General features: G+C 50.6%; 4 protein-coding genes across 4 annotated transcripts; 1 reads left to right on the plus strand and 3 right to left on the minus strand.

The window, feature by feature from the left end:
* Window positions 1-2,448: 2,448 nt before the first annotated feature.
* TGAM01_v200908 (hypothetical protein) lies at window positions 2,449-4,102 on the minus strand (the record flags this gene model as incomplete). The annotated part of the gene is made up of 8 exons (XM_018810535.2): window positions 2,449-2,497; window positions 2,576-2,995; window positions 3,091-3,231; window positions 3,287-3,324; window positions 3,386-3,429; window positions 3,489-3,632; window positions 3,728-3,836; window positions 3,908-4,102. 8 exons carry the CDS (start codon window positions 4,100-4,102, stop codon window positions 2,449-2,451), a joined length of 1,140 nt encoding a protein of 379 aa, XP_018656266.2.
* A 5,272-nt stretch (window positions 4,103-9,374) lies between these two features.
* Window positions 9,375-10,651, minus strand: TGAM01_v200909 (hypothetical protein; the record flags this gene model as incomplete). Its single annotated transcript, XM_018810536.1, has 2 exons — window positions 9,375-9,701; window positions 9,833-10,651. The coding sequence occupies 2 exons, from the start codon at window positions 10,649-10,651 to the stop codon at window positions 9,375-9,377; spliced, it is 1,146 nt and encodes a 381-aa protein (XP_018656267.1).
* Window positions 10,652-10,972: 321 nt separating this feature from the next.
* Window positions 10,973-11,498, plus strand: TGAM01_v200910 (hypothetical protein; the record flags this gene model as incomplete). The annotated part of the gene is made up of 2 exons (XM_018810537.1): window positions 10,973-11,036; window positions 11,098-11,498. The coding sequence occupies 2 exons, from the start codon at window positions 10,973-10,975 to the stop codon at window positions 11,496-11,498; spliced, it is 465 nt and encodes a 154-aa protein (XP_018656268.1).
* A 396-nt stretch (window positions 11,499-11,894) lies between these two features.
* TGAM01_v200911 (phospho-2-dehydro-3-deoxyheptonate aldolase, tyrosine-inhibited) lies at window positions 11,895-13,315 on the minus strand (the record flags this gene model as incomplete). The annotated part of the gene is made up of 3 exons (XM_018810538.1): window positions 11,895-12,202; window positions 12,263-13,042; window positions 13,273-13,315. 3 exons carry the CDS (start codon window positions 13,313-13,315, stop codon window positions 11,895-11,897), a joined length of 1,131 nt encoding a protein of 376 aa, XP_018656269.1.
* Window positions 13,316-15,094: the final 1,779 nt, after the last annotated feature.

Genomic DNA, 15,094 nt, shown 5'->3' on the forward strand with positions numbered 1-15,094 from the left:
GCGATGGGAGAGATCCAGGAAAGGAGCCGGTGTTAACAGATGACTCGTGCCGCAGGCAAACAAGACAATATCATTATCAGTGCTCGTCTACCCAGTAACGTAAACTACAACATTATTGATGTATGTGTCTTGTGATAGATATTTCCCCTATCTCGCAAATCTCACGAATCTATCCACAAGTACAACGCAACTGTCGTGCGATTTTCACAATACTGCAGCCGTTTTGAACGATAAAACGATGCAGCTTTCAGTTAACGTAGGCAGGTTCCGTTTCTCGTCGATTCAACCCTCAAGGCCAGTGTAAAACGCTTCATATATACATCCATCAATCGCCATAGAGGCACTCTATCAACAAATATCCATCACTATCTCAGCAAGCATAACATTGAACATCATCTCATCAATTACACAAAGTCAAACAATGCAAGCCATGCAAACCATGCAATGGCCTACATGACTTTGGGACCTTTTGCCCTTATGGAGAACCTCGACAGGAGAGTCTTGGGCCAGCTGTTTGCCAAGGCCATGAGGACAAGGCTTGGTCAATCTCAGAAGGAAATTCAGCTAATCGCTGCAGATGATATTGGCGATGCTACGGTCGAACCCTTTCTTCACCTAGAGACATGGGGTTATGGTAAGGATATTGGTGCATTGTCAAAAACATCGCTAGAATCTAGCTAGTCCCCGAATAAAAGAAATAGTGGTCGTAAAGGATAAATTGCTCATTTATCTGTACATAAGTACCTAAATACATGTGATATAGTTGTACAGAGTAAGAATGTTAAGCGAGTCGACTTGTCACTTATGAGGCGTCGTGCGCATAGCGGCCTCGCCTTTAAATTCACTTCAGTCTCATATACACTTGTATCCTTCCACCAAATTCTTTAATTCATCATTCGGTAAGTAGCTCTCGCTTGTATGAAAACTGTTTTCGCTGTCGCAGGTTTACTAGTATTACTTACCAACGTATGCAATGGTATTATCTTGACACTGACACGCAGCTATACATTTGCACTTCAAGCAATAATATAAGCGCCATTTGTTATCTCAGAATTCCATCTTCTTATAAACGCTCTTCATATTCAGAAAACGAAACACACACTCCGAATATTGTCTCGCGTCACCTTGTTCTACCTCAGTTGAGATAATGATTCACAGTTTCTGATGTCTTTCACGCCATTAGGCTCATATCAAGAACGAACATACTCTGAGCATGAACAACCCTGAGTCTCTATGAACATCAAGACTTGAATCTAAAAGGAGCGATTGGGCTTTTAAAGACACCGTAACTCAGATTCGACACCGAGCATACTTTGATTGGAAGTTCAGTGCTGAAACAAGAGCAAAAACGCAGATTAGGCAACAACAGAGCTTGGCAACAGCATAGAGTTACATAGTCCAGCCATCATTGTACATTCTTCAAAGAGAAGCTCCAGGCAGACATGAGCAGTTATAGTCACGTAATATGATTTATCATCCCCACAAAGTACCGTATCTGAAGACTCTCCTCACCAAAGTTAAGACTAATGCAGGAAGCTGGGTCACACGGACTTTGTCAGAGACATATCAGGGTATAGATCCAAAAAAAAAATAAAGCAGTAAGAAGAATTATTAGTGCAGGAGTATGCATGTACAGAGTACAGCACAGGGTATGTGGTATTTCGCTATTGATGCGTGATTCGTTTATCTGGAGAATTAAGATACTCTCATCATTGAATGTCCAGAAACGGCCCATGATATCTTGGCCCCAAAAAAAAAAAAAAAAAAAGAAACAAAAACTGAAAGTGGCTGTGCGATCAGCCCAGTCGTAAGAATGCTTCCTGATCCTGGTGCCCCTGCTGGTTCTGCAGCCAGCCAAGCCAATGCAACGCGCTCAAAAGGCATAAAGAGCAAGAACGCCAAAAGAATCCTTTCCATCGTATGCTCCATAACTTATACACTATCATGTTATTCCATTAAATCAAGTGCCCTCGCCACATTGCAGACGCCTAAACCATACAATTGCAAGGAAAGAAGAGCTGAAGAAGAAATGGCTGATAAAACAAGCAGTGTCATTTCAGGTCTTGCAAGTCCTTTTGCCAAATTGGGTGCCAACAGGGTCCCATGTAGCGCCTCGGCCTTTACTCATCCGTTTCCATCCGGAAGTGTTCTGATGCTTGGTTCCCTGAGCCCTCGGCGGTATTTATGGGGCAACTAGCGGCGGAGCGGTGAAGACAACTGGCGATGACCTCTAACTCGGCATGTCGGAGTCGTTCAAACGCATTATCGGGGTATTAGTGTATGGTAACTGCATCTTCCTTGACGGCGACACCCTCGAGCGGTCTTTTCCGCTATCCCAATATCAATGCCACGTTTCCAGAGATAGTTGACGTATACACCCCTGTCGCCATACGCATCGAGCTAACGTCAACAGAAATCGCTAGAAGGGCAAGTATTCAAAGGTCTCCATCACGATTGGCCCGTTGGCCTCACGGGCTTACGAGCGTACACCACGTAGCTATTGGCCGTTAGTAAGCTTCTCCTCGAGCCTAAAGTCATGCATGCATTAGACGATTTCGCCAACAAGTGTACTTACTAAGGCCAGTAGGCATGAACGCCCAGGTCTCGCAATTCCTTTCGTAGCATGGCAGAAATTACCAAAATCTCCTCTTCCGTCCAACCCAGGCTCTTTTGGAATAGTCGCATAGTCATGCCTTCTAGATGATTCATCAAGTTGTGTTGTTCCCAGGCTCCAATAAGCTTCAAGCGCTGGTCCTTGGCCCAGGGCGTACAGGGCATCTTGTACACCTCTTCCGTCACGCATTCAAATCCGCGTTCTTCAAACCACTGTTTGAATCGGGTCGGATCATCCACCGGAGTACCGAATCTTTCGCAAGCCGTCTTCGTGAGATTCGCCCAGTTCCGAAACGTACTCTCTTCGGATAATGTGCCGTCATCGCAATGTAGCAATCCGGTATAGCATTGAAATTCAACCCATCCACCAGGTTTTAGATGCCTATGGAACATTTGGTCAGAATATCAGTTCTCGGAGAGGAAAATGAGAATGTTCGGGCAATGCCTGGTTTGAGGCTTGAGGAGAACAAGCCGTACCTATATGCTTGGTCAATTAATCTGGGAAAATTTCGTATTGATAAGATCAAGTCACGAGAGAATATGAAGTCGGCGCTGTCTGATTTCCACGTCCAATTTTGTTCAATGTCGTCGAGCTCGAACTGGCAGTTTGGCGGTACCCTTGACAGACTTGTCAGCATTTTGATACTCTTTGTAACTCCAGTCTCATACGTACCATTGTGGTTGGGTAGGGGCTATATCAACGCCAACAACCTAGGCAAGTCTATATTAATATCCAGATTCATATCAAGTCTTTTTGAATCAAGAGTCTTACCTGTGCTCCGGGGTAGTCATCGGCGACCTCGACACACCATATACCTAATTGAATCAATATCAGCAAGTGACGAGATGACATTCATAGTTTCAAGTTGAATTACCTGTGCCGCATCCTAGATCCAGGATCCTCTGGGGGTTCTCGCCAATCGGTGATAGAAAGCGTCGCTGCTTCAAGAGAGCGTAATATTTGGTGTGGCACAAATCCATGCGATCCAACTCTTGGTCATCCATCGGCAGTCCATACTCTGAAAGGAGGGAAGCTGCATTAGCACAAGCTCTAGTGCTGGCAAGCTGCAAGTAACAAATATGAGGGTTGAGATTGGCACGGAAATCTACACACCTTCTTTGCCATAGGCAGCGTACACACGCTGGCCTTCTCCCACAACACCATGAAGGATGGACGAGGTAACAGAAGTCAGCGAAGACTGGAAGCTTCCAATATCGTTGCCCTAGTCAAGTTAGAAGCAGTCCCGACATCAACGGACTAAGCCCATGAAGGCGCATTTGATAAGCCACTCACTTCGTCGAAGTCATCCGGTGGTGACACCGCAGACTGTGTCGAGCGCATCGTGTTAGCAGTTGAGTTGAACAGCGTATCGTCTACAGCTGGCATGGCAGCAAACGGCCGGCCCAGTCTTGTCGTACACACCTCATCAGGGGGGATCATTCCGGACGGCTCTGTCATTACAGCTAATGAAGGCCGTCTGTCGTCCATGCTACGCAAAGCCAAGAGGCAGCCCTCTGGCAAACTGGCTCTCCGGCTCAGTGACTGGAATGAGAGGCTTCGGCGTGGGCTGTGCACAGTGAGAGCGCCCGTCTCCTTTCGCTTGCCCTGGTGATGGAAACTCCAGGCTCGTCGTGCTGTCGTCAGCCAGAGTTGTGTTTTGGCCGGCGGAAGTTGACAAGTCGTATGGGAGACCCGATGGCGGGTTGCAGAGCACTGTTGTAGTATCAAGCTGAGTTGTGGAGGGGGGAAGCGACACTGGCAAGAACAAGGAGCATCTACTCTCGATGCAGCAGCCCTTGCGAGTCGACAGAGAGTGTGGCGTCCCTTAGTTTCGTTTTTTAATTTTCTTTAATCCTCGTCGACAATTCGTGGGAGCTGCAGTGGGAGAGGCGACGGTCCGTTGTGTTTCCGAGCATAAGGTTTTGGCCAGCCAGACGTCAGTCTCAACCGGCTAGAGAGAGAGAACAGAAAACGCTAGTCGATCTGCCCCCGAGGAAGAAAAAGGTTCAAAAGCTGGCACCCTGAAACAGAGCGGACCGGACTCGCCGCCCAGCCTCTCTCCTCTCTCACAATTCAGTTCACAGGAGCACATGCGAGCACACGAAAAGAGCGCGGCCGGGGACAGCGCTGGCTGAGCTGGGGGCGCGCTATTGCAGTACAGAATACAGGTACTGTGCTCCGTGCCAGGCGAGAGAAGCCGTCGACTGGGGCAATGGCTGGAGGGGATGAAGAGACAGTGAGATCCTCTTCTCGCCGAAGATTATCACCCTAGTCGTGTCCACTTCGTCTAGGGTTCCCGAAGCGGTCGTGGCGGATTGCTGGACGGCCGAGTCAGGCGTGAGCTATTAGCCGCTTTTTGCGCCCAGGAGAAGAATGCAGAATCAGCAAGCTACAGTACCAGTACAGCGCGATAGAAGAGAGGAGGGACCGAGATGAAGGAGGAGGCGAGGAGAGGAGCGGGCTGGCAGAAGAACCAACAACTCGGAAACGGCCCGGAGTGGAGGGGACATGTTGCGATGCCCAAGATACGGGCTCAGGTACGAATCGAGTACCTACAGCACGAGGTAGGTATTGGGCACACATCAGCCTCAAGCTCAGCACACAGATGATGCCCTGCAAGAACTGCTTGATTCATAAGACGGCCTGCGAGGGTTGGACGGCTCTCCGTACATGGAACATGGATGGACAGAGGTGGCATCGCCGTCGTTGGTCTTGCCTTGATCAGTCTGACTACGCACACCTAGCGAGAACCACGCACTCAGCAAACGGGTCAGCCCAAGCCTGCATCTGCAGGTTCTAATCTTGTACCTGTACGTGTCTTCTACCCGGCCTCGTACTCGCCGCAGCTGCGCCGTTGCCTCGACTTTGCTGCATCGTGAGCTGCTGGGTCCCGCTGCCGAGGTCGCATACGAGTGCTTGTTCCAGTAATGCGTCCGCAGCTGCGAGGCCGAAGACAATGGAATCCACCTCCGCACAGCAGGTGCTAGCAAAGTACAAGTATACGATGGCCACCTTGTCCAGGATAAACAGCCACTCTGGGGGGGCTCCATGAAAGGAGAGGCCTGGCCTTGACAGCTTCAAGATTAAGGTGGTCTAGGCTTCGGCCGGTTGTCGATGTTTGACGCAGCTAACAATGCGCCGTTTCGGCATGCTAACTCGTTCCAGGCAGCACTCGAAAGATGGCGAGTGAGCCATTAAGTGTGAAGTGCCGAGTACCACCTTGCCTCGGAATCGGAACTTCCAGCAGCTGGTTCCTGGTACCTACAGCAGTTCCCTGGCGACTATGGCATGGGCAAGTACAAGTACCAGCTGCATATGCCTGTAGCAAGTACCGGCCGGAACTGCTGCTAAGATCTGTAGTAGCTCCCGTCTGATATAATGCCATCAGATTATATCTGTACAGAAACAGTGCCTTTGCTTGTAAGCCATTGCGCTTCAACTCTTCTCACTGAGTCTTACGCAACACCCGTGCCTGTACTACTAGTAGTACGCAGTATCAAGTACTTGTACCTACTACTGCCGCTCACAGGTCAACCACAGAGCTGCATGTCTCTCTCCTACGGTAGGGCTAGCAGCGCAACGGGCTAGATTCTCAGCTGCTGCCGTGACTGGCTGGGTAAAACGGCAGCGGCACGAGAAGCAGCCAACTGAGCGCTGCAGCACGCGGCCATCCAAGCCTTCCAGCCGATTATAGCGCTCTGCCGCCCCCCGCCCCGGAGGCTAAACGCCTAGCGCTCTGTGGGGCTTCAAGGTGCTAAAGTGCCCTGTACGGAGCACCTCTACGGACAATTTTAGGTCCCGCGAAGAAACCGGCCAGCTTTGACCACCAACAGCTTCAATGCTGCCCAGACTTGGCTCAGACATCAAACATACATGCGTCTCGACACCGGTTATAACGCTTCAGCAGCCTGGGAAGCAACCGTTGCAAAAGTCTATATATCCTGGACCCCAGGGCTTGTCCCTGTACAGGTAGTATTACTACCAGTAAGTCATCAAAAGCTATGCCATTGATGCCATCCCATGCACGGGGTATTCGCGGGATTACTACTGCTCGGCAATGCAGAACTGACAAGTAGCAGATCGTCGTCCATGACCACGAGCTTCTCCAAGCGCCCAACCTTCTATAGGTAGTCATTCTCTTCATTAGAGCCTCGTTCCGTGCTTCCTTAGCTGAAGAGTAACTCGGCCAACAACGCCGAGTTTACAGCGGGTCGAACTTGAGTTCACAGACGGCTTCTCCGCCTCGTTTGGTAGCACTTTGCCTGTCTCCGGCTTCTTGATAGGCCAGATACACAGCCAGAGAGCGGTGTACACGCCGATGCATTCAACCCGCTAAATTATTGTTTACCCAAACCTTCGAGCCCAGCAGCTTTGATCCAGCCAATGCCCATGCCCTGATCGCCGCGGCTTAGCCTTACCGTTATCACCGACAACCAAATTGTGGACGTCTGCCCGCAATGGAACGTCTTGGCCTCGATGGAGCATTTTTCATTGGAGAGAATTACGCAAGTGTTGTTGGCCCTACGGAATATTTGAATGGAGAGTAGTGCTACTACCTAGACTACTCCGGACTCGCCCTGATGTTTGCGCGAATGGGTGTGCATCACCGTCGGCCATGTGAAGAGCACTCTGCGTGTTGGCCGATGCAGCGCAGGCACTCGAGACTCCAATATGGCCACGTTCCAAGTACCTACTCCCTACGGGCAGCGCCGGCAGTGTCTGTACGGAATACTACTAGTACCACTGCTCCGTGCTTCTTCTTGCACGGATTTCGCATCCATCCATGCTACGATGCAGGGAATGCTGAAGACGGCCCTACCCGCGTCTTACACCTCGGCAGTCTGCTGACCCTGTCATGATCGGACAAGGAGGTACTCTCGCTGCCTCTTGACAGAGGAAAATACATACATGCCTACATGTGCTACAAGTACAAGATGGAATCGACAAATCTTCGTCGCCAGGACTAATGCCCACTGCCAAATCTGTGGTCCGCCGATGGCGCAACTCTTCCCACGTGGCCCAAAATTGCCGAGCCTCTTGCGGAAAATTTCGTGTGGCATTTCCTTTTCTACAAACTACTTGTACTTACTGATATCAGTAGTCATTCTCCGTTCACACCACGGCTTTGTACAAGTGTATACACCGAGTCACGGGGCTTTATATGCGCTGCGACGTGAGTGCCGTCACATCCATTCTCTTAGTTCGGTCTACAACTACTAGCAGCAGTAGCAGCATTTACCTATTACTGCTTGTTGATGCAAAGGCAGGCAGGTATGGAATACTGTAGATGCTTTGGCGCCGAGTCTAGCTTCTTGGATGACATCTTTATGCGTATTGTATGTCAAAATGTCAAAAAGCTTCGTGGATCCTTCTATGAACAGGGATTACGCGACTAGGACAGCCCAGCGATAAGGTAGGACCAGGCGCAACATTCACTCGATTCGGTGCCCCTGCACCCTCTCCCTCATGCGGAGCTCCCATGCTACCTACACCAAGAACCTTGTGCATACGAGGACGGCGCAGGACTGCCCGCAGCATCAGCATTATGAGAGAAGACGCCGCGAGACTCTTGCATCCTCCAATAAACAGCCGTGGTCTAAATGCAAGATCCCGCCGGCGCCAGGCCTTACCCGTACGAGTCCGCCAGGTTCCCCGAGAAGAGGCAGAAAGGCCTCCATGAACTTGTCGTCGCTACGCTTTCAGCTAGTGCTGCTTTTTCGCTACTCGATGTCCGATATTGCGTATTAATTACTTAGTACTATGTATAGATTTAGCATGAGTAATTTTCCGGTCGCTTGTTTTGGAAGTTGGCTAATACGGCAGATAAATAAAGCAAATCAACCCTGTGTCTTACACCTAGGAAATTCTTCTTTTTCTCTCTCTTTTCCCCTTTCTGGTGGGTTGCGTATACCTGTTGAGAACCGAGCAGCGAGACCCGAGCAGCGAAATGCATACGAGTGCAAGTAAGACACGAACAGCCCTCAACCCGGGACGAGCGGCCCATGATGGTTTCTTAAAAGCCTAAAAGCCGCGTTTCTCGGGCACTGCAACGCCCGGGAATGTCCTCCGGGACCGAATAGTTGCTACAATATCTTATGTAGGCGGTAGGTAGTATAGTACCAGTATCTCGATGCTCTCGCGTACCTAGCTTTGAGATTGTCGCAAGTTCCCACCTCAAACGTCATGCTCGATGTCACCATGTCAAACAGTTAGTACTACTGCCCTCTCCGAGTAGGAGACCTTGTTAGCCAATGAGATGAACACTGGATGAGTTGGAAAAAACGCCAGTGTTACATTTATGCCCACTGTTGCTTGTAACAGCCACAAGTAAAAGGTTTAGTTGTTGAGTAATAGGCGGGCATCAAGAAAAATTAGAGACAACAAAATGAATTCGTATATAGAGTATACGGCGAAGATGTTTTACGCTCATACACGTATTATCTAGCCGTATGTAGCTGCCAATCATTTCTTTCTCGATATCGTTCTTCTTGATATCTTTGAGTAAATTGGTAACTAGAGAAAAAGAGAGGACATGTATCAAACTCCATTGAAGTCCTTTTGAACCTCCTCAATCAGCTTGCAGCTACAATAATACAATAACGTTCATGTTGTGAAAAGATCCTCCTGTATATGTAAATTTCCTTTTTCCAATATTTACTGTTGTACATGGTGTATATTCGTACACTTTTTATCTTTCTTTTTTTTCTTGTCCTCCGCCTCTGCCACTTCTCTCATTCCAATTGCGTAAAACTCATGAGCATCATATTTTTCCCGTCAGCCAATCCCTCTCCTTGTTCCTACCCGCGTTTCCATAGCCCGTCACTGGCAAATCGCGCTTCTTCAGCTCCTCCTCAATCACCTTCCAGCGTCCTACGGAGATCTCCCTGTCAATGGGTCCAATCTTTCGGTCGTGCACGGTGACATTGGTCAGCTCGTTGAAGGCATTGCGCTTCTCGAGCATCTGGGCTAGTTTCAGCGGTTTGGGGTCCCGGGTTGCGAGGGTGAGGATGTGCTTTGTGGTGTTTGCGGCGGCGAGTTTGGCGTCTGGGATGAGGGTTCCGGTGAGCTGGTAGAGACGCTTGCGGAGCTAGATGTAAACATAAGAGTCAGTCACAGTTCGTCAAACATTGTCCTGATCGCCCATTGTCATGAGCTTTGGGGGTCGGGTGCACAATATGCATCCTCGTAGGGTCTTCTTCTCGGTGAGAATAGACATACCGCAAATCGTAATGAGTTGTCCAGCGCAATGCTTTTCCATGAGGGATCCCACGACTTGATCATCTCTTTTGCCTCCTCAACAGAAATCTTCTCTGCAGACTCAGCTTCTGACAATCCGCTCGTCAGAGCCTCCACAACCGATGAGGCGTCTCCCTTGAGAGTAGCCTTGCCGTCCTGCACCTCGATCTGCAGGGCCAGTGCTTGCTCCAGCTCGTTCCTCGACCCCGCCTCTGACCACTTCTTCGTGGCCCATTCTGAAAAGACTCCCGTCTGTTGTAATGCCAGTGCTTCGATAACGGCTCGTCGCAGATAGACCTCCAAGACTTCCCTCTCCACGACCTTCTCCGCGCTGCCAAATCCCTTGAAGACACTCTCTTCTCCCCAGTGCCCAGGCTGCTCCCACCACGTGCTCAGCGCCCCAATCTCCTCCAGGCCCTCCGCCTCCGTAGCAGGCACATACGTAGGGTCAGATGCCTGCAGTTCCTTCTCGGTAGGAGCCTCGCTCCGTCTGTACGGCAGAGCCAGCCGGGTGTCTCGCACGGCCGCGGGCGTCTTGTCCTGTCGGGGCCGGCTCTCGAGCGCCTCCTCGGGCAGGTTCGACGTCGTCTCGGGCTCCATGCGCTGCGTGTAGGGATCAGCAGGGCCAGGCGCATCACCCTTCCAGAGCTTTCCTCGGATCCATTCGGTGTTTTTGCCCTGCGAGGGGCTGGTCGTCGAGATGGCGCGGGCAGCGGCGAAAGAAGGTCTGCTTGCGGCGCATTGTGACGGCAGCGACAATTGCAGAGACTGGAGTCTCTGCATCCTCGTTATTCGTGCCATTGGCAAAAGTATGTGTCGGGAAAGCCTCTAAATGGTTCCCCCAAAGCGTCGTCTGTAGATTTTTGTGATATAAGCGGTTTTGGAGAATGGGCTGCAACTTTTCCATGTCAAACGTGGGGCCGAAGGGTGGCGGTTACGGACCAACCAAAGCGCAGGAACGTTAAAAAACGGCCCCACATTTGGGACCAGCCTCGCAGCCGCCATTTGGTAGAGCTACACGGCCTTCTACTTGGGAGAGGCAGCGAATGTCAGCTTCCTCCAATTCATCGCGACAGCCGCTCTATCAAGGTGCATCGGCCCGCAAATGCGCCCAGAGCCGCCATGGCGCGAATTCATCTCCTCGTGCTGCTCCTCGCCGCATTCATAGCTCTGGCATCGGCCTCCTGTAAGTGAACAGCTTCGCCGCGCAGTTCTGTCGATGCGTTCTGACTCTCTTTTGCCATCAGCCGCGCAGAGATTCTGCAAGTGCACATGCTTTAAGAACAGCACCATCATTCCACTCGGTCCGCAGCACCAGTCCGACAGCCGGGCTATCCTCTACGACGCATCATTCTCTCCCCAAAACCACGTCCCCCGATCGGCGACGTCGTCATGCTCCGAGTGTACCAAAGCGTTTTGCCTGAGTCAAGGGATAGCCTTCTGCAAGGACGCGGAAGAAGATGATGTTGTGACCATGTGCTTCCAGCGCGATAGCAACAAGGACAAGATCATTGTGTGGGGATTTATCTTCGGGACGCTGGGACTGCTGGGCTGGGCTGCGTTCAAGAGGGTGCTAGAATGGAGGGAGGCTCGATCAATAGGACGGACAGGCGCCAGTTACGCAGGCGTGGGCAGTAATACTCGATAGCATATACGTTTCAATGCGACATTTTACAATGCAAAAGGGTCATGAACATTTGGATTATTCATAATGAGCAACAAACTTGGACGCATTTAGGCTCTTGACGCGCAAATGTTGCTTGTAAATCAATGCTAATATTCTAGAAAGGCTTTTGTATGCCATTGCAGCTATGGCTGAAGATGAAATATACTTTTGATTGTTCCTTCATTGCGCCATTGTGTTTCTTCCATTTGAACGCACTCCTTTAGACCGTGTTTGGCCCAGGAAAAAGCCAGCCGCAGCTCGCATACGCTTTAGGGGTTGTGACTCGAAGTCATCAAACCAACCCCTGTTCTTTATCCTTTTTTGTTCCTTTTTTCTTCCGATTTTTAATTTGAACTACTCCATACGGCACCAGTCCATTTAATCCTCCTCCAAAGTGCTCACCTTGGCCGCCTCGCTGGGCACGCCTGAGTTGACCTTTCTTCTGGCGCGAACAGAAGAAGCAAGGTCTTCCAGAACAGTGATGGTGTGCTCCCAGTCGATGCAGGCATCGGTGATACTGACGCCACGCTTCAGACCGGCGGGACCCTCAGAGGGAACCTTCTGGTTGCCCGCACCGATGTTGGACTCGATCATGACACCAACAATGGCGCGCTCACCTTCCCGGACCTGGTCGGCAATGACCTTGGCAACCTTGGGCTGGTTGTTGTGGTCTTTCTGAGAGTTGCCTGCGGTCCTGTTAGTCAACTATTTCTATCGAATACCTTCCAGCGCAAAGGAAGACTTACCGTGAGAGCAGTCAATCATGATGGCCAATTTCTGGCCCTTGTCCTGCAGCATCTTCTTGGCTGCCTGAACACTGTCCTTGTCGAAGTTGGGGCCCTTGCTTCCACCTCTCAGGATAACGAAGCCGTGCTCGTTGCCCTTGGTGCGAGTAATGGCAGCGAGACCCTGTTTTGTGACACCCATGAAGTGGTGCTTGGCGGCGGCAGCGCCAATGGCGTCAATAGCAACGCCAAGGCTACCGTCGGTGCCGTTCTTGAAGCCAATGGGGAAAGACAGACCGGAGGCAAGCTCACGGTGAAGCTGGGACTCGGTTGTTCGGGCACCAATGGCGCCGACGGAGATGCAGTCGGCAAGGAACTGGGGGGAGATTGTGTCGAGCATCTCGGTGGCAATGGGCATGCCGTTGGAGGTCAGGTCGACGAAGAGCTTGCGGGAAACGCGCAGGCCCTTGTTGATCTGGAAGGAAGAGTCGATATCAGGGTCGTTGATCAGGCCTTTCCAGCCAACGGTTGTGCGAGGCTTCTCGAGGTAGGCGCGCATGATGATGCAGAGCTCGCCGGAGAGCTTCTCGGAGAGCTGCTTGAGACGGCCAGCGTATTCGTGGGCAGCTTCGGGGTCGTGGATGGAGCAGGGGCCGACTACAACCAGTAGTCTGTCGTCCTGGCCCATGACGATGTTGGCGGCATCTGTTCTGCCCTTGATAATGGTCTCGGCGGCAGTGGGGGTCATGGGGATCTCAGAGAGCAGCAGAGCCGGGGGGATCAACGGATCCTGACCCAGAACTATCAAACGTATGTTAGCACACCATGCTACGAGGCGCGAATCGTTCTATGTGCAGAATGCCATGGCCGAACTACCCCAATGGCGCAAAAGACCATTGGTAGCAGCATCGGCGCAACATGTGCTGAAAAAGCCCAGGCGCATTGCAAAGTGCCCAGCGCCACGGCATCGGCCGGGACAGCTGGATGAGGCTTTCGCAGGTTGGAGTAACTGGAATTTCGCTTATACGTACTTCTGGTGTCATCTGTAGTGATAATTGCATCAACGCCAGGCATTTTGTCGAGTGTTGCTGTATGTGGTGTAAGATGCGAAAGGGAAAAAAATTAGAGATTTGGCTTTTAGGGTGGGGTGTTTTGCGATGTCGGGATTGAGCCAGATGCAATTGTCACTACACAAGCTGCTGAACGGGGTATAATGGATATTTGAGCAGCAATGGAGTCAATTTTCAGCGTGATGTACGTGAAAATGAAGAGACAAGAATTGATATAAGTCAGAACGTATTTCTAGAAGACGGCCCGTCCAAGATAAATACCATTGCACGGGAGTCCAATGAGTCAGATTGACCCTTGGACAATATCTCGGAGGCCATGCTGCCTTGCTACCGGCCGTGCTTCGGAGGAGTGGAGTGGTGGATGCGGCGTCACAGAAAAAAGAGAGGGTCCATCCACCACAGCATGGATGTATGTACGTCAGTTTAGCTCCGGGAGTGGCCAATTGATGGCTCGCAATTGGACCATTGTCTTGCGAGTTATCTCAGCCCTCTAGCAACAAAGTTTTTTTTGCTTTTTTTTTCTGTGATGGCCGTTCCACGAGCCTAAAAAGGGACGGCTAGCTAAAATTGACGTGGGACTAACACATGCCTCCTAGAGTGTGGCTGCGGAACTGGATGCTAGTATTGTTGTTTATTGATGCTTTCTGTTTCTGACTTGATTGCATTGGCTGCTATTTGGCTCTGTCTTTCTCTCATATTCTTCGGGCTCTCGAGCTTGGCGCTTTCGCAATGGGTTTATTCTACTGACACGGTTATTGATGCTGATCAAGCATCCGGCGTCCAGCGTCCAGCATCCAGCATCCTGCCTGTACATTCGAGCAGCATGCCGCTGGGCAGTAAGCTGACGACGCCGCATGGGATTACTACAATACTACACACCTTCCGCTCTGGTCCAGATCTTGCGGCGATGATGTATCCCACTCTAGATGGACGAGCCCTGGCCTTTGGCGAGGTGTTTTTGGTCGTACGGCGGGCCAGCCCGTAACCACCCAGTGCATCAAGTAGAGAGGTGTGATCAGGCAACAGGGCATTACTGGACTGGGCAGTGCCTAGAGCACCCAATCCAATCCCAATGCCTCTCGTAAGCATTCCTACAGGCTGTAATACTCGTAAGCTGCGACTTGCTTTGCTTCTGATAGTGGGATTGCTTCCGAGTGGCCTGCTGTCAGCACGGCGGGAGGCGGGAACATGGGAGCTAATTGATCACCACATGTATATCCATGTCGATGTCGCTCAGCGGGTTTTATAATCCGGCGCTTGCGGGATCTCAAAAGACGGTCAGCATTCTATGCTGACTGCTGCCCTTTTTTGCATTGGTGATAAATGGCAGTATTGCCGTTTTGAGGTCTACGTTGTTTCGGTACGTGCATTAGATTCGATTCTTACCTGTGGGAAGCCATCTTAGATGTGCCTGGCGGCTAAGCTTAGGACAGAAATTGTTTCTTACCCTGCAGGATGCATGTCAGTTACAAATTCTCCGCGTCGCAGGGCAGCAGTACTAGTAGTGATAAAATACGAGTACTGTATGATGCGAAAAGAATGTTCTCGTTGAGCTGTAACATTGTCGGATTTTATGATCAGCTAACTCGTTCGATCTGCCCTTTGCATTCAATATTATGTCGCAGCATCCTTGGCAGTTCGATGAGTCTATGTGATTCATACATACTAGTAGTAGTGTCTTTGTCTAAAAACCATGGGTTGCGTGTAGCGTACCCTAGATGCTCTATAAGAGGACAAACCGGAGATTTGTTGTGCACATGTAGACTAATTCGAAAACAGGGTA

Source organism: Trichoderma gamsii, assembly GCF_001481775.2.
Source record: "Trichoderma gamsii strain T6085 chromosome Unknown Scaffold_2.2, whole genome shotgun sequence".
Classification (NCBI taxonomy): Eukaryota; Fungi; Ascomycota; class Sordariomycetes; order Hypocreales; family Hypocreaceae; genus Trichoderma; species Trichoderma gamsii.